Raw genomic sequence first — 26271 nt, forward strand, 5'->3', positions numbered from 1 at the left:
TGCCCACGCTGAGTATGAGCTGAGAGTCCCAGATGTTTAGCCTGTTATTCATTGTTTTTACTGGTTTCATTTTCTGGTCAGTGTATTTTAGAAATAAGGAGACCTCTGAGGATGATTCAGCTTCAGTAAAAACACTTTGTGAACAAGCCTTTAACAACAGCTGAGTTTCTTGAAACAAGCAAACAGCAATCTGCAGTGTTGAAAAATGAAGCCAATGCAGAAGTGCAAAAACTTGCGGTACCTCCAGTGTCCATTTAATCCCCATTAAGGTCTCATGTCAGAAATCAAATTTCGACAGAAGTTGTTGTTTTTTCTGTCCTTTTTTGGTAGAAGGGGTGAAGATTTTTACAACTCATCCGTTTTGAAGATATTAAGGCTCAGAGTTATTCACAATTTGCATACCTATGGTCATGGTTGAGTTGATTGACAGCTGGGTGTGTTGTATCTGTTCACCAGGAGGCTCAACTCTTCCTCATTGTCTGTTTCTAGATGGATCAAAAGTTAGGTTGAGTTAGCTTTTACGATACGGCGACCGCCATCGTTGAGCTACAAAACCCCTCTTCAGAAACCAATGGGTGACGTCAGTGACGTTTTAGTCATGTTTTATACTCTCTATGGCAGCAGCTCATCTTGCAGAGCCACCTCTTCCTCGACCAAAGGAGAGGGGTTTTTTTTAGATCTTTAAACTGCTCTATGTAGGGGGTTAACTTGGGTCAACAGGTCAGTTTGTTTTGGACCTCACTTTGTAAAGTTTACAGCCTGTCATGCTTGTGCTGCTGCCGTGCTCTGTGAACAATGACTCTGCTAAAAAAGAAAAAAGTATTCAAATGACAAGATGTGAGTCAGCTCTGGGTTTCTCTCAGCTGCTGATTCAATCTTGGACCTTTCACTGCAGCTCTATCTGGTCACTGCTGCTCTCACAATCACTTGTTTCTAGCTGCAGCAGGACGCCGTCTTCAAAGTCACTCATCAGAATCATACAAATGAATCAGATGGGAACCACAAAAAGTAGGAGCAACATTTCCTCTCAGGCCATCTAATAGAGCTCAACAGTGACCACCCACTTTTTCAGACGCTCTGGTTCGGGAAATAATTTCTCCATTCAAATCCTCCGTTGACGTTTCAGAAAATCCTAAAATCAATATTTTTAATCCTGGAAAAAAAGCCAACCAGCTACCTGAATACTCCTGACTATAAAACATTTGAATCAGCGCAAAAAAAAACAATTGGAAACAAATAAAAGGCACATACTTTGAACATATTTCTTTTCCAGGAGTGAAAGAACTACGCATCCCAGAATCCATTGCGAGAGACCCAACGTTGGATAGTTTGGTGCGCTTTTATCTGAACGTACAAGGACCTTCTTTCTACATTTATCTATCTCGTAGTATTTATATTGTTAATCAAAATGTTGTCGTATTGTAAAAATCTCCATGGTAACAATGTGTCTCAACCAATCAGACACTCTAGGATCATGGGTAATGTAGTTCCATTTCCTGAGATCAAGAATAAACCATGATGACATAACGATGATGATGACTTGTGTCTTCTACAGGAGCATTATAAACCAATCGTTTCACACTCAGGTAGCTCGGGGTCAATCTGCCTCTGATGGTTATGACATCCTGGGTAATAATCGAAACCGCTATGGAGAAAACAAACGGGATTTTGACTTCTAGAACCACACTGTTTAGCTCTTTAGTTTAAACATAAATCTGTGTGGACGTTGGTGATTGACCAACGAACCGACCTACTGACCCATTTTGCAGCTAACATCCTTAAAGAACAAACAAAATAAAACTACTTGATGCTTAAATTGATGAATACTACATTAATTCGTAATGGTAATATACATAGTAATATATTTTTGAAAGGTATTTGTTCCCCAATTAAAACAAGCTCTACTTTAAATTTCATAAAATTAATCAATATATGCTCTGACTGATTAAAACATCCCCACACTTTCTGAACCCTCTCCCTCCTCCTGACCGGGTGCTTCCAGGTGATGAGTGCAATAGTGCATGTGTGTTTCGGCGTTTTGTGTGTGTGTGTGTGTGTGTGTGTGTGTGTGTGTGTGTGTGTGTGTGTGTGTGTGTGTGCAAAGGCAGACCTGCTGAGAGGCACAGGCTTCAATAAATCCCATCCTTAACTGCTGCTGTACAGGATGGCTGTACACACCTCCGCGCTCTGTCTCTGCGGGTCATAAATCAGCCCCGGCTCTCGCTAAAAGTGCGTCCTCGACTTAACTCTCAGGCTCAAACCATCATGGCCGAGAAGTGATACCAAGATCATTTTAGAGGACACAGCAGATTTGCCGCGCTTCCTCCTCCTCCTCCTCCTCCTCCTCCTCCTCCTTTTTAAACTGATTAGCATTTCACTGATTCTGCTCTTTGCACAGAAAAGACAAGGAGCGAATAAACCCTGTGTGCCTCTGACCTGCTTCCTATCAGGCCTTATTTCCACTTCCTATTCTGGTGTTAATATTTCCGTCATGATCACTCTAAATTAGCACTGGTGCTGCTGATAATGCTGACTTGCAGCTACAAGAGTTTAAACTTCCCCCCCATAAGCAGAAAAGTCATTCTCCACAAACTTTTTGGGAGAGTTGGCAACCTTTGCCGCAGTGGAAAAGTGTTGCCCTTTTTGTGGGAAGCCTGCATTGATATTGCCCTCCTGCTCCAGCAGAGCATTCATTTGCAATTTGGAGGTTATTGATATTAATCTTTATCAATGATAATAAGCGAACAGCAAGTTGGCGAGCGGCGTCATTTGGCAGCCAACGGTCTGTCAGCGTGAAGTACACAAGCACTTTGTGATAGAAAAGAGAGTCAAGAGGACGTTCTGCACTTTAGTATCTTAAATCCTTCAATGCAAACAAAATACTGAATGCTTTTAAAGCAAAAGATTTGTAGCTGATTAAATTTCATATTTTTTAGAGCAGCCTTCAAACCGGAGTAAAAAACTGTATAAATCAATGTCGGACTTGGCAAAGCGAAGGCACACATGACATTTGAGTACGACCTTGAATCAGTTAGACGGTTGATCATTATGATGTCATTACGAGATGGAAACAGTGACGGAGCCACTCTGTCATCCCTGAAGCCTGAAATGTGAATCATGCGAGTGGGAGTCATGGCTACGACATATTACACATCAGCTTTCAAGACAAATGGCTGAATGCCGGACCGTGGCCCGCTCTTTTATGCTCTTGAAGGGCAAGTTTGAAGAGTGATGTGCCAAGAGGGAAGACATTTACATTTTCTTTGTTAGACCGAACGGCAACCTTCAGAGCTGACGGCTAAGAGCAACAAAAAGCTGCAGTTCCTCGAGTGGTCACTAGAGGCTGGCTCCTAAAGTGAGTCAATCCTCATTAGGCTCCATGTTAAAATGGTTAACTTTACAACAGAATTAAACATGTTAGTAACCTTGTACAGAAGTCGTTTTGATCGCTATAAATATAAAATTAAAATGACAATCTTCATGAAAAACAAAACAATGCCTTGATGATTAAAGTTAGTTTAAGTTTGTACGGCGTTTGTAAGAGTTTTGGAGACTTTAGCCTTCTTCCAGAGTTTGATTCTGTGACAGCATCTTGGTTATGTCTTTGTACATATTAACTCCACAGTGATGTGATATACCTGGTGTGCAGGTCTGTGAGTTCACTATGCTGTTGTGGAAGCAGAGAAACAGCTGGAGGTGATGCACACACACTGAGGGGGGATCACTTAGTCGTCCCATTACAGCTCTGTGACATTCACAGTGAAGCTGAAACATCACAGGGACGACAATATCGCACCTTGAATAAGCAGTCTGAATCGTATTTTTTGTGTCTTCGGCCTGTAATACACCAATTTTACCTGAGAATTGAGACCAATTCTGACCATTTATTTATTTCTGGATGCACCACTGATTTTGAAGTTGGACCAAATTTTAGCTCGATGGTGCTTAGCTTTAACGTGCAGTGTAAAGGGGGGCACGGGGGGCACGGGGGCTGGTCACAGCCTGATCAGCTGCTACCAAACCACTAGAAACTTTTCTGTCATGTGTGAAATTTTTGTTCAAACAGCTGCAGTCTCTGGCACAGTGAGAGCAGAACCACAAGCTGTTCCCCTGATATCCAGGCTTTTTTTTCTCCTGATTGCGACTCTACAAAATAGCAGACAGCGTCTGAAAGCACCATGGCAACATCATCATGTCTGTTTGATGTGTCTTCCCCCTCTTATAATGAAAGATATGAACAAGAGAAGGAAACATCAGCAGACGTCCAGCTGCTGGAGGATATGTTTTATGATTTGTTAGCTTGTGTTTGTTGGTCAGAGTGTGTGCGGGTGAGAGGACGAGTGCTTTGACTGTGTTTGTGTTCGAACTGAAATGTACAGATCTGACTTCAGCTTCCGTCTGTGACCGTTTTCAAAGAAATCTTTGACAGTTGTCACGTTCAGTGTGAGTACTGATTCTTGAGCTTGGCTTGTGCGTCGCAAATGGTCCAATAAGACATTTTTGATAATAGATTTCAATTCTTAATTCTTTTATGAATAATTACAAGACAAATTTGGCTCAATTAATTTGCTGGTTTATTAACTCCACACCAGAGCTTTGAGTACTGGAACCAACTGGCCATGATACTGGCCATGGTAGAAAATGTATCAGGATGAAACACAACAACACTCTTGTGTCTTTTTAATTTCAGAATAGAGTGTTTCTCTCGTGTAAAAATGTGATTTTCTGAGTGCAAATCGGATTGACAGACTGGATTTTTATGAGCTGGTGGTTCATTGCCATGCACACAAGAACCTAAATAATTCAAGAAACAGTTGTACGTCTCTTACAATCATCTGGCATGCATTTTGATTTTTCATCATGCAAGATTTATTATCCCTGGAAAAACACTGGGATCACACGTCGCTGAATGTGCTGAAACGCTTGTCTTTGGCCATGCCTTTACAAATTACCCAGCCTCCTCTGTTGCTGGCAGAGTCAAAGAGTGTCAGACTCATAGTGGGCACATTCAGTTAATAGAATATAGAACGTTTGATTGCGTGCAACAGAGCATTGCTTCTTCATTTCTCCTAGGCGGTGTGATCCGCGTTTGATCCGAGATGATTATTGCAGCTGTCAGTGGCTGAGCGGCCCCTGACACTAATCAAGTTCCTGCACAGACTTAAATTTCAGGGAGTTGTGCTTTCATATTAGTCCGCATGAAAAATCTTTAAACGGTACGTCAGCTGAACCTGAAGCATTTATGTCCTGCTGGTGTCTGATTCCACAGTTCACAGGGGGCAATAGTACACATATTCCTTAACCCAGGAAGAGTGAAAATAACAGTGTAGAGGTGCTGAATCCATTGACGTAAAAAGGAAAAAGTGCAGACTCTGAAATTTACTCACAGCGTTAAAGTTGAAAAAAAAGTGTCTCTCTGAGGGACATTTCTGCAGACTGTTTCTGTTTGAGCTAACTGAGCTCTACCGGTGTTTCTTCTGTACACATCCACTGGACGCCTGGAAACTTTCTGAAATATTCAGGGTGAACAGCTACCTGGACTTTTCCCTGACAGACCCTTTCTTTGCGTGGGAAGTCGGGGTGAGCTGATGTGTGAGCACAGCTGGACAAATGTATGAAACTTCACAGCAAGCAAGTGCATGTTTGTAATGCAACATGGTGCAATCTTCATGCATGTAATGAAGCTGTTTGAAACTCTTTTCTGCTCGACCGGTATGATCTCCTCCACTGGTCCATTGATGCTGTGAATGCCATTGTAATCCAACAGTACTGATCCGTTCACACACATTCAGAGCTCGAGTAATTTCAGGGTTCAGTGTCTTGCTGGAGGACAGTTCAACGTGTGACTGCAGGAGCAATTTGGATAAAATAAAACCCCTACTGGTTGAGGGATGACTGAGTCTACCAGTCAGTACGTTTGCATGCACAGTCAAGTCAAGCTGCTGTTATAGATCGACCACTAATGTCACTAATTGGACCACTGTCCTTGTCCCAGTATAAGATAGAAACTAATAAACCCGTCCATTCATGTTTAAATCAGTCTTGATGTTTTAAAGGCGTTCATACATTTGAAAATCTAAATAATCCTCTCAAAAGAAACGAAGCCAGAGTAAAAGCCTTTTTGAAAATGTAAGGAGTATAAACAGTAGACGGTAAAAGAAAAAGCTTGTCAAAAAAATACTTTGTAGCACTGATCGCCTAGCGGCTATGTTGAGCTCCCATGTACAGAGGCTAGAGGTCTCAGCGCAGCGGATGTGGGTTCGAATTCCACCTCTGCCCTTTGCTGCATGTCGTCCTCCGATCTTTCCTCCCATTACTTCCTGTCTCTCTCTTCAGCTGCAAAAAGGCCCAAACATTTTTTTTATATCTACTTTGTTACTTTCCATTTCTGCATCTGATGTCTTAAGATCTCCTCTGAAGTCTTTAGTGAAAGTCTCACAGTACATTTAAAAGTGTTGATATGTTCGATATAACATGAAGGGTTACCGCAGGGATCTGAGGACGATAGTGTTTCAAAAGCACCACCTGGACAGGTGTGTTTACTTTAGGGAATCGTACAGGTCGGCTTTATGAAGCTGAGCTTTTATTCAAACACTGACTGTGCATACAGTGCGAGATAATAGGAAACACAAGGACGTACCCTTTAGATCAATCAGGGAGAAGCTATCAGTCTGATGAGAGGAGGACGGCGCTCACATGAAAGGACAAAATCTGTTCTTACTGTTTGCAGACGGACGATAAAGCCCCACGAGTCCTCCTTCTATTTTATTTCATTATCGGTTTGAAATGCACTTCCTTATCTGTGAGGCTGCACGGCGATGTTATCCATGCATGTTGGAGTCTTTGCAGTTGTTTTTAAAAAAAATCTGCAAAGATGAAAAACAGATTGAAAAATGAAGCAGAAAAAAGAGAAGTAACCGTTGGCGCTGATCCAAAGACGATGCAGCATATTTGGACAACAAATCAATGCAGACAGCGGCGGAGTCATCAATCCTCCAGGCTCTCTTTTGCGAGTGAATCAAGCACTGAGATACAATTTAAAACAGAGTGGATTCAGAAACACAGAGGTTAAACAAAGCAGAAAATCAGAGAGAGAAAGTCCTTTTGTTTGTGCTTTATCTCGCACGTTTGTGTTGCTCTTATCTCGTTATTTGCAGGTCTGAGCTGTAATTTGTACCTGCATTGACTCAGAACACCTCAGTCAATTATTTCTAATTATTGCACAGCCATGTGTGTCACAAAACACTCGTTATCAGAGCCTTGACATGCAGAACAGGCTGTGTTTACATATTGCATGTATTGTGTGTGGGTGTGAAATTCAGAGCGATGCTGTTTTGCTTCAGCGCGCTATATAAAATATTGCATGAGGAAGCTTCAGGTGTTTTATAAATATAGCTAGACCGGGATGAATTCAAAGCCTCTGGAAAATTGACTTGAATTAGTAAACATGCATTCATGATATCAGATTGATGAGTGAAAATAAACTGCTGCGGTTTAAGACTGTGTGGGCGGGTCAGATCTCATTTTGATAGACATCTACATGGCAAAAAAATGTGAGATCCAGTGTGTTTGTGTTTTCTGAGAGTAGAAAGTAGAAGAGAAAATGAATGTAAGTGGTAACTGAATAGCGAGCTGGAAAATCCATATCATAGAAGTTAGCATAAATGTGCAACGTCAGCTGAAATGCCTTTATTTGTTGTTAATGGTCACATATCCTCCTCCTCTTCTTCAGTTTAAATAAGTCTCAGAGCTCCTCAAAACATGTGTGTGAAGTTTCTTGTTCTAAATCCACTCTGATCCTGTATTTGATCATATTATATATATATATTTCAGCCCTGCTCAGAACAGGCTGTTTCTGTGTCTGTACCTTTAAATATGTAAATGAGCTGTGTCTGACCACGCCCCCTCTCTGGAAGGTGCTTGGGTGTACTCTGTGCTTTCTCGCTCCATGTCCTATTGTTTACGGTGAGGAGGCAGACTCAGAGGGCAGAACAAACACCTAGCTGTGGGAGTGTCACCTACCTGGGGGGAGGGGCTACAGCCCTTTGTGATGTGAAGGGAAAATCTCCAAACGGCCTGTTTGAGCACGTTCAAACCGGGAAATATGACGGACAGTTGGTCTGCTTTCTCTTGGACATTCAGTTACCAAAAAACATACAAAAAAAAGCAACAGAGTTGTGCCGGTCATACAGCAGCAGTTGTCCACAGACTGTTGTCATAGTGACAAGAGGGACGTGCAGTGCTTTTCTTCTCAGCGCACAACAGTTCATGCAAGCAGTCCTGATCGCACAGCCAGCGCTTTTCTGCCCGGGACAAAACGCCAGGTGGACACAGGTCCTAATGTTGTACTCCTTATATGAGAGGTCCTGCATATTATTGCCCAATAGATACTTATAACATGGATTAAACTACTTTACGGCACTTTCAGCTGCTTGCTGTTTTCTACATAATGTATAAGTAACATATGATGAGGATGTTTTGGATTTGGTTCTTGGGAGCTTTAAGAAAACATCCACATATTTGACCTAATCTTCATTCAGGTTTCTGCGGTGCAAAGTGTGATTGTTCCTTTTATTATCCCGTCTGCCATCACTCCTCGCGGCTCCTCGGCAGATGGTGTGGTGATGCTGTCTCGGGGTCTGGCCATGTTTCTGCTTCCTCAGCCCTCTGTCCTCTCCGCAGACCCCCGCCACGCCTCCCCGTGACTAATTACTTCCTGTTCTCTTGCAGAAACACAGTCATCAGAAGGGAGGTGGCGTTCTCTGTTGCGGCTTCTATCAGGTCGATTTAAGACTATTCCCACCAGTGGGATACGCTCGGATTGACCTGGAGCTTTGTTTTTTTTAGCTCGTTAAGTGGAGACATGCACGGGCAATAGGAGGCAGAGATTAGATTTTTTTAAGTTTGCAAAACGGTCTTACAATAAATCTTTGGGTCCATTTCAGACCCTGTGGGAGCCGTGTGACCTCGATGACTCTCAGCGACCTTCAGATTCAATACAGCTCGGAGACGAGTGAATGTACAGCTCATGTCCTTCATTCAGACACAGGAACATGCCTGAGTGCCTATACTCCCCCTTTATAACCCTATATAGTCTGACATGGCGGTACATTAGGAGCTGCACGCCCGCCCGCCCTCTCTTTATTGTGATTGTAGCTGAAGCCATTAAAATCAACCACGATTGTATTCACTCTATTATCACGGCCCTAAATGCAACATTTTCAGACCTAAGAATGAAATGTTCTCTTCTTTGTGATTGTCTCATCAATGTCTGTTTCTGGATACTTTTTCTAAACGGTGTCAAATTTGCATCGACCAAACTTGCCGCACGCTCCCAAGGTGAACTCTTCTGAACTCGTCTACATCGAGTACTGAATAGATTATTCTTGCTTGCTTTTTTACAGATGTGCTCAAACCTGTAAAGGGAGATAGAGAATAATACGGCCAGCCGATAATATCGGCCGATATCAGCAAATCCAGTGACAATCAGTATCGGCTAATTTTGCACCGATATAACTCGATTTAATAACCAGTCAAATAGCATTTCATTTGAGTTTCATTGTATTACACTAGCCGTTCTCATTCACCAGCAGAGGGCGCTATATGGATTACAACAAACATCATCACTCTCCAGAGTGTCGAGCGGTGATGCACGTACATGCTCAGTTACTTTCCAGTTGAGCGACCATCTTGTCATCGTTATAAATCTTTCCCACAAGTGTTTGATGACTGCATTTGACGGATCAATACACTAATTGTTTATCTTACTCTATCTAGGTCTACCGGTCGAACATAGAGCTAATAAAGATATTGGCCGATATATCTGTACTGGATTTTTTATCGGTCGGGCCCTTCAAAGTCGTGCACTGATGGGCTTTGGCCAAAGTTTATTTTGAGTCCTCCCCTTGTAAACTGCCCTGCTGCCCTAGTTACTCACTAGTGAACCAAATGAGCAGCTTAAAACATGCAGCCAACAAATTACTTGACTCCTTTATTAGACGCATTTGCTGAAAACTAATATGAATTGATAAGAAGTCGTTTTGCTACATTGGGTCAGCGTAAACAAACTAAACTCATCACTGATGTCTTTTGGTTTTAATGGTGAACTTACTGTAACTGCTGAATATAAGTCACAGCGGTAGATAAGAAGCAGTCTGGTTTGTTTGGGGTCTTCATGTGAGATCATTTCCACAGCTCAGACTAGTCTTCCCAGAGTTTGAGAGGGTAACAGACGGGGTATCAAGTTTGAAACTACTGAGAAATGAACTCACACATATTTGGCTCATCATCATTACATCCATTTGTTGTCTTAAAAAAGAAAAGAAAACATGGCCGCCCTCGCTGAGCCTTTCATCGTTGTAAAAAACGCTGAGAGTACATCGATGTAGCTGTTGTGATATTCTGATTATGAGCTTATTGAAAAATCATTCCGCCTGCTTCATTGTTAAGAAACACACACACACACACACACACACACACACACACACACACACACACACACACACACACACACGCAGCTCTGGAATAACAGAAAATAAAAATCTCTCGCCTGAGGTGATTTCACCCAGTGCCCTTTATAGGTTAACATTTAATAGCTGCTGTCAACGCCGCTGCACTGCAGACTCTCCTGATAATGAAGTGTGTGCTGAGGGTTGTAGATCTGTGCAGATTTCTTTCACATCACAAGAGCGGCTATAGATCTGATGAGTGATTACTGCTGAGAGGAGAGCCGCTCTTCTAAGTGTAACAAATGAAATGAAGAGTCCGTCGACGAGCTCTTCTATTTGTTTGCATCCTGATTTAACTCGATGAGACATTATCATTTTTCCATCGCTTTGTAACGAGTCCTCTTAATCTAAATTTGGATTTGATGGCTGCAGAGCACGTGTGATTTAAACTTGACCCGAACGCTCCAATCACTAGCGATCTATTTTTAAGTCTCCCTCTGCTTTTTGATTTCCCAGCAGTCTGATAACCGTCCGAGCATCTCTCCCCCCCCCCCCCCCCCCCCCCCCCTTCTTGTTCTCTTAAATCTGTCAAATCGTAATTAATGGAAACTGATGGCACCATTTTCTGAATCTCCAGTGTGTAATTATGTGTGTGATGTGAGAATCATTAGCTATTAGAGCATCACGTTATTTTTCTACAGCGGCTCGAGAATACATGAACTAATATGGTGAATAAATAATCGACCAAAGCTTTGATTTAATGGGATAAAACCCACATGGTTTGTTTCTTTTCTGCTGGATTCAAACGACTCCTCTGAGGTCAGCAGCAGGAGCGTTTGGTTTGGACGGCGCGGCTCCAGTCGTAACAATTAAGAGTTTAAAAAATATCCAAATGACAGAAAGTCACCCGTGTATGGTAGCTGCGTTGAAAGCTTTAACAAGATACCAATTACTGCACTGGATGAAGACAAAGAGGGGAAAAGCTACCCAAGGGAAAAATCTATTCAAGCCAAGAAAAAAGTTCATCCTGTTCTTACCTCAGGTATTCAAATCAGGCATGGGTGAGATAATGTTGAAAAAGTCAACACCTGCATTATTAGACGGTTAAACTAATTTATATTTGTATTTTGTGAACATACTTTAGTAGGTACATAGATTAAATATATGAACCCCAAAAAGGGCATAATATGGGCTCTTTAAAGAGATCTATTATGCTGATCGATGTTTAAGTAAATATAAGGTTACGATGTTAGACGTCTAAGATACACAGTTGTTGGTATAAAATCCCCAGACGTGGTTTCCTGCTGCGCAACGAGATGTTACGAGAACTTAGCGAGACTTTGCCAGAACCGGGCGTCATATTCTGCTAACGTGGGAACCCCAAATTCCCACATAGACTGTGCACGGCGTGGTCAGTCAACGCCCGCCCTGCCCCACTGGATCCCTTTCTGGAATGTGAGCGCAGCTTTGTCTTTCTGAGGACGGGTTGTTGTTCATCCGGTTTCTGTTTTGACGTCATGTTGATAAAGTTTTATTCTGAAATTGGCCCGATGTCCTGTGTGTTTCCTTGAGTGACTTCCTGTTCGGGTCGATCTATTCAGTCCAGCTTGACACATGCTTGCATGCGTACCCCCTCAAAATTAGACTCACAGCGTCTTTGAAACGCAGCACGCTCCAGAGACGGACTGTGACGCTCGCTGTGGAAACACAATCATTGACTAGAGTGGCATAGAGCAAACTTATACGCCCTTATACGGTCTTTCAAGGACACGCCCACTAAGAAGCTCACTCAAAATTCCCTAAGACTGCAAACACAGCTGACCAATCAGAAGAAAGTCGGCACGTGAAGTGAAGAGATATTGTAGAGATAGGTCTGTAGATAGAGTCAGAAATCAGAGAGAGGGGAGCGACATGCAGGAAAAGAGCCACAAGTCGGACCTACTAACCACAACGCTACCCGCACCCAAGAAGAGGGAGGCCTTAAAGAGACCGCAGCTGACATAATCAGTTTCATTGTGCCGTATACAAACACACCTCAGGTTGTGTCTAATGTCCGTCATACAGATGCAAACGATGGCGTCTGTTTTTTCTTTCTGTCATAGAAGTCAAACGGCTTCTTTGGTTAGGTCTAGGAACAAAAAACTCGGGAATCCCAGAAAAATGTTTAGTAGGTTTAAAAGTTAGAGAGAAGAAGACGTATGACCGCACTCTCTCAAATGCCACCAAAGGTTTTTTAATAATGACAACATTAGGACCAGATCGGTCTTCTTCTTCTTCTGGTGATTTGTATTGCACCTACATGAAGTGAGTATAACTAACAGTCCTGTGTTGTTTGACCCGTACATCGACCCCAAATCTTTGCAATAAATGTATTTTTCTTCTCACCGTCATGGGAGAGTAGAAAAGAATATCAGCTCAGAGCGTCCATCAGTCAGACACTGACCTTCCAGAAACTCGACTTCAGGTGGAGATATCGAGCCAAGCAGTTTAACTCACTCGGATAACTTCTCAAACTGCACGAAACAACTTTTCATGCAAATTTTTTGGTTTTCAAAACGTATGAGTAATGCATCTCCGGGGCATGTCGTCACAGCGGTCAGGATCAAAGAAAGAACTGGCTCAAAGGGAGTTCAGCAGTAAAGTTATACATCAGCATCATCCCTTTCCTTTTATGGCTTTAACTAGTTTGTAGCTTCATGAATTAACTACGTCAATAATGGCATCGTTATTGAACTACTCGGTAAGTATGCAGATGTGAATGTACGAGCAAACAAAGACGCACAAAGTGGAGTCTGCATCTTCACTTGCAGCTTTTCTTCTCCTTTTACGTTCTATTATTGTTCTGTTTTCACTAATGCGTCCCGACACACTGGTCTGGAGTAATGGCTCTGAAATGCTACACTGAATCGATGCCTGGTGCTTTTTTCCTCTCTGAGGTAATTTACTCTGTAATGAGAGACGGTGCAGGAGGCCGTCTCTGCGCGCGCTCTCTAGATGTAATCTGCTTTGCCTATTATTAAGTCGGGTTAAAAAGACTTGGTGCTGCTAATTAATTAGCTATGAAAAACTGAAATAGGATTTGACTTGGAAGGCTTCATTTGGGTAATCGCTGCCCCTCAACCCCTTTCAGCAGCTTTAAACGTCTGATCCTGAACTTTGTCTCGATCCTTTTACCAAAGCATGTCGTTCAAAGGCGTCAGGAAAAAGAGCCAATTCTCTCTTCTTCTTTTTTTGATGGTTCAGAGATTATCTTGCCACATTTTCCTGCGCTGTGAGATATGTTAAGAGTAAGGTTATCAAAACGTCTGATACTTTCATACTTTTCGATAACACATGGGGATCCCCGAGAACAGATTGTCACAGTGGATTGATATTGGTTTTGTATTGAAAACGGGGAACCTGTGGAAACAGACCCTCATTGTTGCTCTCCAAACTGTGCGAACAAAACTGTTAAAGATACAGTATGTAGATTCCACCACCAGGGGGCTCTCAATCAAAACTACAATAACAAAAGATGACGTCGAAGCTGGCGGGGGAATCATGGGAGTTCTCTCTGCTACTCTACTCCGTGTTGACCGTAGTCATGACGACCGGGTGAATCCGACCTGAGGAAGAGAACGTGTTTACAGACGAGCTGATGTATCCGAGTATAATTTACACGACGTCTTTATCACAGCAGCACAAACAGCAACAGAACGGCAGCTTTCAGCAGCAGCTCACGCTTCCTTAAGTAGCAATCCATGACCTAACATCCGGTGTTTCCATGGCAACGGTAAACATTCTGTCTGTCATGGCGGCTGTCTTAACAAGATAAATCCTGTAAGAACTATAAAACTACGGATTTCTCTGGCTTTGATAACTGTTGGAAAAAAATTGAGGTAATGTAAGAACTCAACAAAAAAAAAAAATATAACAAAGGCTTAGTCAAATTTTTAATTAATTTAGATATTTTAATGTAAATATTGTCGTAAAACTTTACATATTGTACGTTTAAAGCTTTTATTCCTTGTCATCGGGTGTCGGGTCGCTCACATTTTCTTCAACTCTTGTCAAGATTTTTTTGTCAGCCAGGCCTAGACCTTAAAGTGTGTGTGTGTGTGTGTGTGTGTGTGTGTGTGTGTGTACATTTGTAGATATGTGGGGCCTGTATTCCCTCTTGTCTCTATAAAACAATCTGTATCAATCAGTGTTGATCTAAATGACCCAGCGAGTCAACAGCAGGCCCACAGGAGAGTGGTTTCAGTGCGAACGATGAGGCCAGAAAAGCCATTTTGGGTATCATAAAGGAAGCATTGTCCAGATATTGATGTCATTTATTACCTGACAAGTATGATTACGGCCAGGTTCGGTTGAAAAAATGGGAAAAGCTTTGCTCCTAATGTTCTGAGAAGACTGAAACGGAGGATCGACATGATGGAAAAATCAATTAACCTTGGCCTGGAAGTGAACCGCTTGATGTTTCAGCACGATTTTATTTGTTGACAAATATACCATCTGCTGTTCTGTGGATAAGGGGAATGACTCTGTGTGTGTGTGTGTGTGTGTGTGTGCTTTAAAGAAGAGTGTGTGCATGTGTGTGTGCTTACATCAGCCCTGGACGAGAGGATGAGTGCTTGTAAGTGTGCATAAAAATAACCATATAATGTTTGAGGCAGAAAATTTGCACATGAAAAATCCAACATCAGCAAATAAGAAATATTGCAAATGCATGTGCTTGCATTTGCTGCCTGATGCTAAAAAAGTCCTGCACTCTTTTCTAGATTTCACATGTTTAGAATATAAGAACATCATTTTTAGGTGGTAAAGGATTTATTCTTAACCTGCAATGGGACTCCACAAGGGGAAGAGCAGGAATGGTCACAAGATTCAAAAGAGAAAACATAAAGTCATCTTTGTTATTTTGACATTATACTGCACTTTGTCCTTTTGGACTTCAGATGTGGAACAATTTTGTGGATTGTCGTTAAATTTCCCAGAGGATGGATCCTACAGGCTTTGGTGATCCCCTGATTTTATCCTCAGTGCTAACACGCTTTACAGTTTCAGTTTTGAGAAAAATGTCTCGGGGAAAAATTTAGATCCTGAAAAAGGATAACTTCACAGCATCAAAAAGAGTTATTTTGGGACGACTTTAGAGATGACTGGATCAGGAAAACTTCAAGGTGCTGTCTTTTTTGGACCAATAAATGCCTTTTTGTCACAGCATGTTGACGTTAGACGCAAAAAAAAATATTCCAACTTGTGTTATCAAGCCTCGATCACACTTGAAGGAAGTCAAGGCCCTGGTGCCGAAACATGTCACAGGTTGTTTAAAGGTCTTACACAACCATGGCTATACTAGGGTTGTCTCAATACCACAATATAAAACTTTGATGCTAGTATCAAACGATATCGATACCTGTTTTGATACCAAAGCATCAAAAATAGAAGTCTGAGGCACCCAATACAGGGTCATTTCTCGTTATTAATGTACAAAAAAGTGAGGGAAAACTTCTGCATACTGTCCAAATTGCACCAATACATTGGTAACATTTTGGTATAAAACATGGCTAATGTGTTTGTGCAATTTAAACAGTTCTCTCTCTCTCTCTCTCTCTCTCTCTCTCTCTCTCTCTCATGGCAGCTAAGGTTTAAAATATAACTGACTCTTCAACACTTTTAATCGTTAAAAGAGGGCGTCTTCGAGTTGTCCTGTGATTTGAAGTAGTAGATGCTCACAACATGTGTCTACACGATGATCATGTCCTATAATGTGGTGTTAAATCAGCCTTATTTCCAATGTCACATGAATTGGCTTGTAGACATCGTATACCAGTCGTTAGGTTTTGCATTCTGGACACCCACACCAGTCGAAGCCGATGTCTGCCTGGTTCTGATTCAACGAGTCTGGTTCTGCTCGAGGTTTGTTGAAAGGAAGCTTTTCCATGTTACTGCTGCAAAGTGCTTCCCCATATCTCACTGTAGAGCACATTGCTTTACAAATAAGATTTAATTAGTTGAGCTGACTGTGACTGGGGGAATTAGAAATCACTGGGTAGTAAAACTTGAGAAGGCCTTTATTTTCCTTGTAAACACATGATGTTCATTTTCCATAACAGTTAACAATCAAAGATATCATCAAAAACATGTACAAAACCTTTTTTTTTTTTTACGAAATACTACATGTGGCATCTATTCTACTTCACTTTCAGGCATTACTAGACAAAAAGGTCGTGAACCTGACCTTCAACGCAATTAAAAACTGAGCTAAACGATCTTTCCTCGATCGTTCTTGCCAGTCGCCAGTCCTGAAAGTCGTAGCCCTCTTCAGAATAAATAGAAATGATTTTGAAACACTAACAGACTCGTCGTCTTATTTAAACATCAGAGCTGGCAGAGTCAGAGCTGCACCTGTGACTCTCGTCGAGACCGCGGAGTGCTTCTTCAAGTTTCAGCTGAATCCATAAACATCCTCTCCTCGTCTCCTCCAGTAACCCCGTCCTCAGCTTGAACACTCAGACTAATTGACTCAGATATCCAGAGATAGCAGGAAGCCAAAAACCACACAGCCCAGAAAAAAAAAAAAATCACAGCCTCACCTGAGCTTACCCCTGGCATCCTTACCCCTCCGCTCAAGGTTACTCCTCCTGTGACCTTGTGCTTTGTCGCCCTGCCAATCACATTAGAGGTATGAGTATCAGGTGCATTGTAATGTCATCTTCAATAATGTCAGTGTATCTTAAGGATGTCCAGCTGCAGGGACTTTGCCATGAGTTTTTTCTTAAATATATTTGTTGGGCCATGTTTGCTTTTATTAGATAGGACGGCTGAAGAGAGACAGGAAGTGTTGGGAGGAGATAGCGAGGGATGACATGCAGCAAAGGGGCCGAGGTCGGACTCGGACCAAACTGCAATCTGCAATCGAGGACTACAGCCTCTGCACATGGGGGCGTGCGTCATCACCACTAGGCTCCCGGGATGGACTTTGGTGCCTTTCCCCCATTAGAATATGGGTTCTGAATGATGTCTCAGGGGCTAAATGTACCATTCAAAACATTGCTGATAAGGGCTACTGCTATCTAAAAGTACAGGGACTCTGAGGTTGGGCTGAACATTTCTAAAGGGAAGAGCACTTCAGAACATTAAATCACATCAGCAGCGGGTACACTTTCCAAGTCTTGATGGACCCCTTTGGACCTTGTTGGAAAATGCAGACAAGCTGAGGGAACCTGGGACTAAAAGTTTGTTGGAACACAGCTTTGAGTTTTTGTTTTGTAGCTAATAAAAGTTATGCTTGGTCACTTAACGGGCCCGTTTTGTTCATTCTCTTTTTCTCAACAACATGAAACTTCATTTGCAAAGACGTTTTTCTTAATCACCCCACAATTACTTTCTGTCTACATCTTCTCTGTCCATTTTTTCACGTTGCAGAAAAAGCTTGCAGTCGTATGTACGCCTCAACAGAACTTCGCATCCAGCCCTTTTTCTGTGCAGCACTTGTCTGCACTCCACTTAATCCACTCTTAGCTCATTTTTCACAAACGTTAAGAAACATAACTAAAGCCTAATTCAGAAACCTCATTTGGATTTGAGGGCTTTTTCCGCTTTCATGCTTCGCTTCATTTGCCTCTAATCAGGAACTTCTTGAGAGAAATCTGAAAACTTCCAGTTGGGTGAAAATCTGTTTTTTTGGCCTCAGACTAACTGCTGATATCTTCTTCTCTGTCTTTGCAGGCTTCGGGATGACAACACCTGTGACAGTTGCCGGCAAGGTGTTCCTAATCTTTTACGGGCTCCTGGGCTGCGCTGCCACCATCCTCTTCTTCAACCTCTTCCTGGAGCGAATTATCACGCTGCTGGCCGTGGTGATGAAGGCGGTGAGGGAGCGACGGATCATTAACAGCGGTTTGCTTCCACCGGGGATTCGCCACGACTTCTCAAAGTACTCCCTCCCGGGCTGGAAGCCATCTGTGTACCATGTGATGCTGATCCTCGCCCTGTCAGCCATCACGATCTCCTGCTGCGCGTCAGCCATGTACACCCCCGTGGAGGGCTGGGCCTACTTAGACTCGCTCTACTTCTGCTTTGTCACCTTCAGCACCATCGGCTTCGGAGACTTTGTGAGCAGTCAGAGCGCGGCGTACGAGTATCAGAGCCTCTACAGGGTGGCTAACTTCCTCTTCATGCTGACGGGCGTCTGCTGCATCTACTCGCTCTTCAATGTCATCTCTATTGTCATCAAGCAGGTGCTCAACTGGATGCTGGAGAAAATGAGCTGCTTGTTTTGCCAGCGCTGTAACAAGGCCAACGTCCTCCTGGGGAGACGTAACGCCATCCGTCCGGGCTCCAAGGGTCGGCAGGCTCGGTCTGCCACGTCGCCCGACTCAGACGGACCTTGTGACAGCGACACTGAGGGACGCAGACTGTCAGGGGAGATGATTTCAATGAAAGACTTGGCGGCCTCAAACAAGGTGTCGCTTGCCATCATGCAGAAGCAGCTGTCTGAGTCAGCGAATGGATATCCCAGAACGGTCTGCGGCAGCTCGCGCCACAACGGATTCTCTGGGGGGGTCGGCGCCCTCGGTATCATGAACAATAGGCTGGCAGAGACAAGTAACTCCAGGTAGACGCAGCAACATGGAAAACAGAGCATGGGAGCTCTTAATACTTAAACTGTGTAACAAAATCTGAGGTTGTTTGAAAAAATATAAGGCTTTGTTTTCATGGATTGCGAATGAAACTTGTTATGCATGACGCATATGATTTTTTTGGTTGGAATTAAAAAGCCTGTGGGTGAGAAAACAGGTTAATGTTGGTGATGGTTGTAGCAATGGTTTGATGATGGCATGATGAGAGAACCACAGAGTCAACAAAATAACCCAGGTTGACCAGGAAGTAGGGCTGCCCCGGCATACCCGGCCGCGCGTTAGTCGAGGAAAAGCATCTTAGCCGTCCAAGTTTTTATAGGTCAGGTAGTCAAGGAATAAAAAGACCTCAAACTACATTGAAGAGCTGCTATTTATTTGTTGTCAGCCAGTGTGTGCACCTGTTTGTAGTTTTACCAAACCCAGCCTTAGTTGGATTCAAAGGAAACAAGACTCAACAGGTTTGTTATGAGAAGTGAGTCTTCCTTGAACAGCACAAGGATTTCAGTTACAGCCGTCTGCAGAGAGTGTACACAGTCTCAAGTATCGAGGCTGTTCAAACAGATGTGTATTCTGTCCACAGCACTGAGTAAATCAAGCACCTGATTTATGCCAAGTTACCCTGACCTCTCAGAATCTTTCTTCACTACTTAGTTTGCTAGCTAGCAGCTACGCCAGGCTAAAGGTAACGGAATCAGCTGAATCAACAGGAAGTCTCAAAACTACAGTTTTGAGGACCAAAGAAGGGTTTGCACATCGTTCAGTACCTGCAGGATTTCACAGGCTTTTTATTTTGCATCGGCTTCTTTTGATAATCTTGGACTCAATGCATGCGAGACATCAGTTTAAACGAGGGATCCCGTTGTAATGAAGATGCAAATCCATTCCAGCACAAAGCCTGTGTCAAAGCCCTGAACAGACAGAGTTGCGCTGCAGGCGAGCAACACCCACTTCATGTTGTTATTTGCTGAGCCGGGGAGTGTGCACGTTTAGCTGATTGCTTTGCCACAATTCACTCTCATCGAGATTGTGGAAAAGTTGCGGCGGTAGGACTTGGTTGAATTTGCAATAACGGTTGTGATCGCAACGTCCCGGATTTCTGGAGGGACTGATTGTTGTACTGTGCTTCTTTCTGCAGGTTTATTGTGGGAAGTGTCCTCTCCATAAAGATGTACCACAGACGCAGTGAAGCTCATGAGTTGTTACGTTACAGTAGTCTGCAGAAAGGATGCATTTAAATACAGTGTCAAGTGCTGTGGCTGTGCAAACAGCTGTGTATGTAGTCTACTGCACATGAAACTAAGAGCCTGATTTATGCCTAAGTCTAAGTTGACATGACATCTCAGAACCATTCTTCACTACTTAGTTTGCTAGTTAGCAGCTACGCCAGGCTGCCAGGCTTAAGGTAACTGAATCAGCTTATACAAAATACAGGAAGTATTCAAACTGCAGTTTTGAGTATGAAGAAGTGCAGGCACCTTATTATACTGTAAAAAAAGGTGTCTCCTTTCTGTATTTTCCATTACATAAAGGATCATAGAGGCGACCCCTTTTGTTGTTAGCATTGTCATTAGCAGGCAACTCGCTTATAATAATTGCTAAGTTGAAATCTTGAAGGCTTATTATGACCTTTTTGTTCTGTAATGAAGCACAGCAGCAGATGAGAATGTTAACTGACAACCTCCTCAACATATATATATATAATTATATTATTCAATTCATTTAAAAAAAACATGTGGCTACCTTTGCCTGTTGGCTAAAAATAATGACGACAAGTCGAAAGGGGAAATGATTTAGCCCGGGGCAGCCCTACCTGGAAGCATGGATACCAACCCATCATCCATTTCATTAACCTCCAACACAACGCAGAACAAATCCCCGAGAGTCTCCTTAATGTCAGTGTTAGGCCGCAGAGAATTTAATCTGCCACACACGCTCAATATATCTCGGACATGTCGAGCTGTGATGGAGCCGAGACAAGCGACCAGTGCAATTGTTTCTGGGTTTTTATTTGAATGTACATATTGAATGCTGACATATAAAGTGTAATCACTGAATGATATAGCACATACAGATCTATGCATTTTACTTCTCATGCATTTTTTTGCACCATTTCTAGACCTTCCATTGATTGTGTAACAACCGTTTTTTCCTTGACATGGTTCAAGTTCTACCCTCGTGATGGATTTTTCTTTTTTTTTTAATCTGGAGGCGGGAAAGGAAAGAAGCGTTTAGCTTAGCATGGCTGCGATGCTGCTGATTGTGACAGAGCTGTTGTAAGTCTGCCGCACTAACGGACTACGAGAGAGTTTATTTCCTAGAGCTCCAGCTTGAGTTGAAGAATGAAAATCCATTTCTCGTGAGAGGGGAACTTGCCTTCTTATCAGCTCAGAAAATGCTTCTGCGTCCAAAGACTTTGACTCGGAGGGTGTAAAGAAGGCACCTAAGCTAACGTCTGTCTGCAAGGGGAAAAAAATGATAAAGTCATGCAATGTGTTTATTTCTCTTCAAAAGCAGTATTTAGACTCGTGTATTTATAAAGCAGAATAAATGAGGGGGAAGTTTATGTCTTTTTAAGTGAATAGTAAGGGAGTCAAGAAGAAGAAGAAGAAGGAGGTAAACTATAGATGGATTTATCCAGCAGGCGTATTATGTTAAAAAGAAGCCGGGTCAATCTAAGACGCTGAAGTGGAAAACAAAAACCCTCCAGGATTCTACCACTTATCGATTAAACTTTTGTGAGGATTTTTTTTTCTTTCTTTGCAGATACAAAGCATGAACCAAATGCCTGCAGAGGATGGCTTTCCCCTTGAATAAAGTGTTTAAGTGTAGCCAAGGATTAACGGATGGGAGGTGTTTGCAGAGGATATGTTTCTTCCCTGTCAGGCTGCACGATCAATGTCCTCCAATGCAGGCAGCCATCCCTTCTTAGACATCAGTGATTAAAAGCAACGCGATGGTGTTTGACATTTTGTGAACAGCAGACAGAGGAGGAGACGTTTTTAGTTTAACTGTCTGGAAGGCGGTGAAGGAGGAAGTGGACTAGATACACGGCCCCGGTGACAGCAGAAGAGACGGGGGTAGAGAGGGTGTTAATCCTCCCCCTTCATATCCAAATTCATGCCCGATTGAAAAATCGATGGCACTCTCTAAGCCACGAGCAAGACTTTTCTTGGCGTCCATCTTCAAAAACCAATATCCTCCAAGGCCACTCACTTCTTCCCTGTCATCTCTGCATTATCTTTAAACACACTGCACCAAAGCACAGGGGCGTGTCCAGACCTTTTTTGAGTCGGGTTGGCCCAACTGGGGAAAAAAAATAATGCAGCGTAGGCATGATTTGTGTGTGTGTGCACAAACATACATGTTGGAAAATACTTTGAATTTTAAGTTCCTTTTTCGATACTTCAACTCATTCGGTCTTGTGTTGAACAATGTGGCCCCTTCAAACCTTCCATATTTCATTCTTTAAAGACTCAAAACCCAAACAAAACAATGTGCTTCCTGTTATAGGTGGCAGGTTAAAGCCTCTAAAAACAAGGCCAAAGAAGTTGCTTTGAACTAAGTCCCGCCTCTGACCAGGAAAACAACCAATCAGAGTTTAGTTTGATATTTTTTGCACCATGGTTTTTTTTTTTTTTAAAGGGGGGGCCACCACACCCCAGGCCACCCCTGGACACACCCCTACTAAAAATCCTCCTGCTTCCTTTTCCTCGCAGACCTCTGCTCTCTCCTCACGCTCATCACCCGTACACTGTGAATAAGATGAGACATGCCATAAATCTATATATATATATATATATTTATCACATTGAGATGTCTTACAAAGCGCTTTTACAAAAAGGCGTGAATTGGTTTGGTATCTCTGTTTATTTTCATCCTGTTTGTGCATAGATCTGAATAATTTCCTGTACTCCGATACTACTCCACGCGGAGGAATAGAGAGAAAATGACTCAGGTAGTTAAATCTTCAGGCTCGTCTTTAGTCTTTTTTCCTGCATGCCATTACGGTAAAGCCATAAAAGATAGCTGTATATAAAAACAGAGGACTCTTTCAAGTCTATTTTTCTACATATAGCTTTCAAATATCTACACGTGAATGATTGAAGAAGTCTCACTGTCATATTTATCTTACTGGAGCAGCAGTCAGAAGTGAAGAATCATGGATGTTAGGTTACAAATGCAACGCTGTTTTTTCAGATTTTAAAGAGAAGTGTGACATTTTGGGAACATGCCGATTCACTTCAGTCTTGTCATGGGTAAGAAGATTGATACCACTGTTGTGTCTGCAGAGTTTGTTAGCTTTGTTTGGGATAAAGACTGGAGCGAGCGAGGTGTTCAACCACAATATGCAACTTTCACATCTTTTTAATATCAATACCATGATGGTAACAGTTTTTAATTGATGCTATACGCAGGGGATGCTTTCGGGCCAGTGGTTCCCATTCCTTGGAATAGCAGGGTCTCTGTCCATGGTGCTGAAATTTGCAACGATGGAGAAAGAATTCCCATAGTTAAAAGTAACATTCTCAGCCTTTTTGGTATCAGTCATTTCAAACAACAATAGCATTACGTTAAAGAATGATTTGTCGAGATAATAAGTGAATCGCAGTGCTAACAGTTTCCTTTTCTGCTAAGCTAACCAACTAATCACTGCAATTTCCTGGCTCCGTCCCAAGATAGTAAATTAAAGTTAAGGACACGTCTTAAGGGCATAAACACATTCGATCTCAAATGTGAGATTTACACCTAAATTTGAAGAGAAATTCAATATAGTTTCTAGCAAGGTGGCTAACAAGCTACTTCCAGTCCTACTAAAAGAAGATAACCGTGCACTAGACTGGACTGTGAAGACAGTAGAGTGGTATTAACCTTCTCATCGTACTCTTTGTGAGGGAGTGAATGGTGGGTTTGGTGTGTTTCCCAAAATGTTGTGGTATTCCTTTAAAGGCCCTGACACACCAAAGAGATCGTCGGCCGTCGGTCCCACATGGAGCGTCGGTGAGCGATCGTCGCTCTACTCTTTGCGGCTTGTCCAGCTCCGTCGCTACCCGTCGGCCTTTTTTCAGTCGTTTCGACATGTTAATCATGGTTGGTGAGAGGAATCACTCTGATTGGCTGTTCAGCTACGAGAAGAAAAACGGAAGTGACAAATACAGTCAAGAGGCAACTTTTTATCATAACTTATTCTCGATTAGAAGGCTACCTATATTACGAGTGGTTTGCAACAGCGGTGTGAAAATGGTCTTCTCGTATCCTAGCAACGGTTTATTTATCCAAATTCTTCTCCGTCCTCGTCCTCGTCCTCTTCCTCTTCCGGTTTCCCCTTTTTGGATTGACGATTACAGACTACCGCCGCCTGCTGGCATGGAGAGTTATTTCCCCTCTGGCATGCGCAGAACGTACGTGGTGGTTGGCTGTCGGCTGTAGTCTTTGCGGTGCGTTCAAGTGCAACTTTTTTGGCCAAGAAGTAAAGGCGACGTGAGGTTGCCACTATAGTTCTTTGCCGTCTGCTTGGTGTGTCAGGACCCTTATCACTTCCCAGCAGTGGCTCATGGGACGCAGTCTGAGCTCCTCCTGGTGATGTGCTGTGAAGCTCGCGGTGTCACAGATGTGGAGCCCCCCCGCTGTGACGTGGCAGACATGGAAAAGTGTCAAAACGCAGGAGATAATTGGGCAGGAGGACGGCATGTTGTAGCAAGTGATCGCATACTGTAGTCTGGATTCAAAGGCGTTCAGCCTGCTGTAATGTGTCACAGGAGACGTTTTAGATCACACTACGTTTATTCCCTGAATAATGAGGCACGCCTAAACGTTCCCCCTGAGAGTTAAGGTTCCGACAGCAGAGGGTTCAGGATGTACTTACTGATTTTTAAAAGCGTCTGTAGCCTCTGGGGGTGTCGCTAGCTGCATTGTATCGTTGACCATTTGCAAAGGAGCATGTGTGTATGTTTGCATCCGTCTACACCGACTGGAAATGAGAATAAAAGGATTATATCTTAAATGAAATGCCCCCCTCTCTCCCCCCAGAAGATATTCAATTTAAAATAATATTCATTCAAATGTATTTTTCCTGAAAAAAAAAAGCTTTTAAACATGAAAATAGTGTTTAGAGTAATTTGCTCGACTAAAACGCATGCCTGGCTTGAAATCAAATGCCTTACTTTTAGTCCTTGCATATTACAAAAAAAAGGTTCCTTATTGAAAAAAGATTTTAGTGTAGAGCTTGTGTGTTGTACTATACAATCCTTTTGCATTTTGCAAAATTGATCTCCATTGATTGCAATGGTTCTAACTGCCCCGCTGTCCTCTGTGTCTTCTGTAAGAGGAGACAGGTGGTCTTAGGATTTACTGTACGTCCGTGTTTGTTCTCAGCAGGAAATGCTCTTAAATGTGACATCACTGACTTTTTCTTTGTGTGTAGTTATTGCCTCTCATGTTCCTATCTGAAGCTAAATTATATTCAGTTATTATCGAACACCACCGGGTGAACGTAGCAGACTTGGATCACAGCGGAACTGCATTAATTTGCTTGTAAATTGAGCAGAAATCTGCCAACAAAAAAGCAGATTTCACTCCGTTCCCCCTTGAAAATCTGCTCTGAAGTGAAGACAATAATATGACTGTAAAATAGCGCCATTAAAGTGTCATGCTCCGCAGCCATTACCGGCCTCATAATAAAACAATTTGTCTTAAAGAAGCAGAAACTGATGTTGGTGTTCAGCTAATGGCATAATTATATATTCAGCAAAGCTTTTATTTCTCTGTAATCACAGTCTGATCCATCACACTCTCTCTCTGCAGGAGGAGCGTGTATACTCCAATATTTTGAGACTGTTAAAGCCGCTCGTGTCAGGAATAAAACACTCACATGGCGCTCACTGAGCATGCCTGGTAAACAGCTGAGTGGCTCCGTAACAGAATGATTTACGGCTGCTCGGCTCGGCCGCTTCTGATCTTTAACGAGAGTCACATGGCCGGCTCTGATCTGGATCAGGATGTCCAAATCGACGCGACACGAGGCGCTTGATTTCACTATGAAGTCCAATTACGTGGAGCTACAGACCACGTTCAGATCTCAACATAAAAAGTCTGTGTATGTTGCTCTAACAACATATTTCTACACCTTCACGTGTGTGTCTCATGTTGCTTGCATTGTGGTGTTCACATCCGGTTAATGTATGCAAATTTATTCTGTC

General features: G+C 42.6%; 1 protein-coding gene and 1 long non-coding RNA gene across 2 annotated transcripts in view; one reads left to right on the forward strand and one right to left on the reverse strand.

The window, feature by feature from the left end:
• kcnk12 (potassium channel, subfamily K, member 12) overlaps positions 1-23610 on the forward strand; it is a 35398-nt gene extending 11788 nt beyond the window's left edge. The window contains exon 2 of the mRNA XM_061039521.1: positions 18162-23610. Coding sequence (XP_060895504.1) covers positions 18162-19054 — 893 coding nt within the window. The 3' untranslated portion in view covers positions 19055-23610. The remainder of the gene's footprint in view (positions 1-18161) is intronic.
• The window catches only part of LOC132975169 (uncharacterized), a 97384-nt gene that overhangs the window by 69187 nt on the left and 1926 nt on the right, over positions 1-26271 (reverse strand). The gene's annotated exons all lie outside the window — the stretch shown is intronic.

Source organism: Labrus mixtus, chromosome 6, assembly GCF_963584025.1.
Source record: "Labrus mixtus chromosome 6, fLabMix1.1, whole genome shotgun sequence".
Lineage (NCBI taxonomy): Eukaryota > Metazoa > Chordata > Actinopteri > Labriformes > Labridae > Labrus > Labrus mixtus.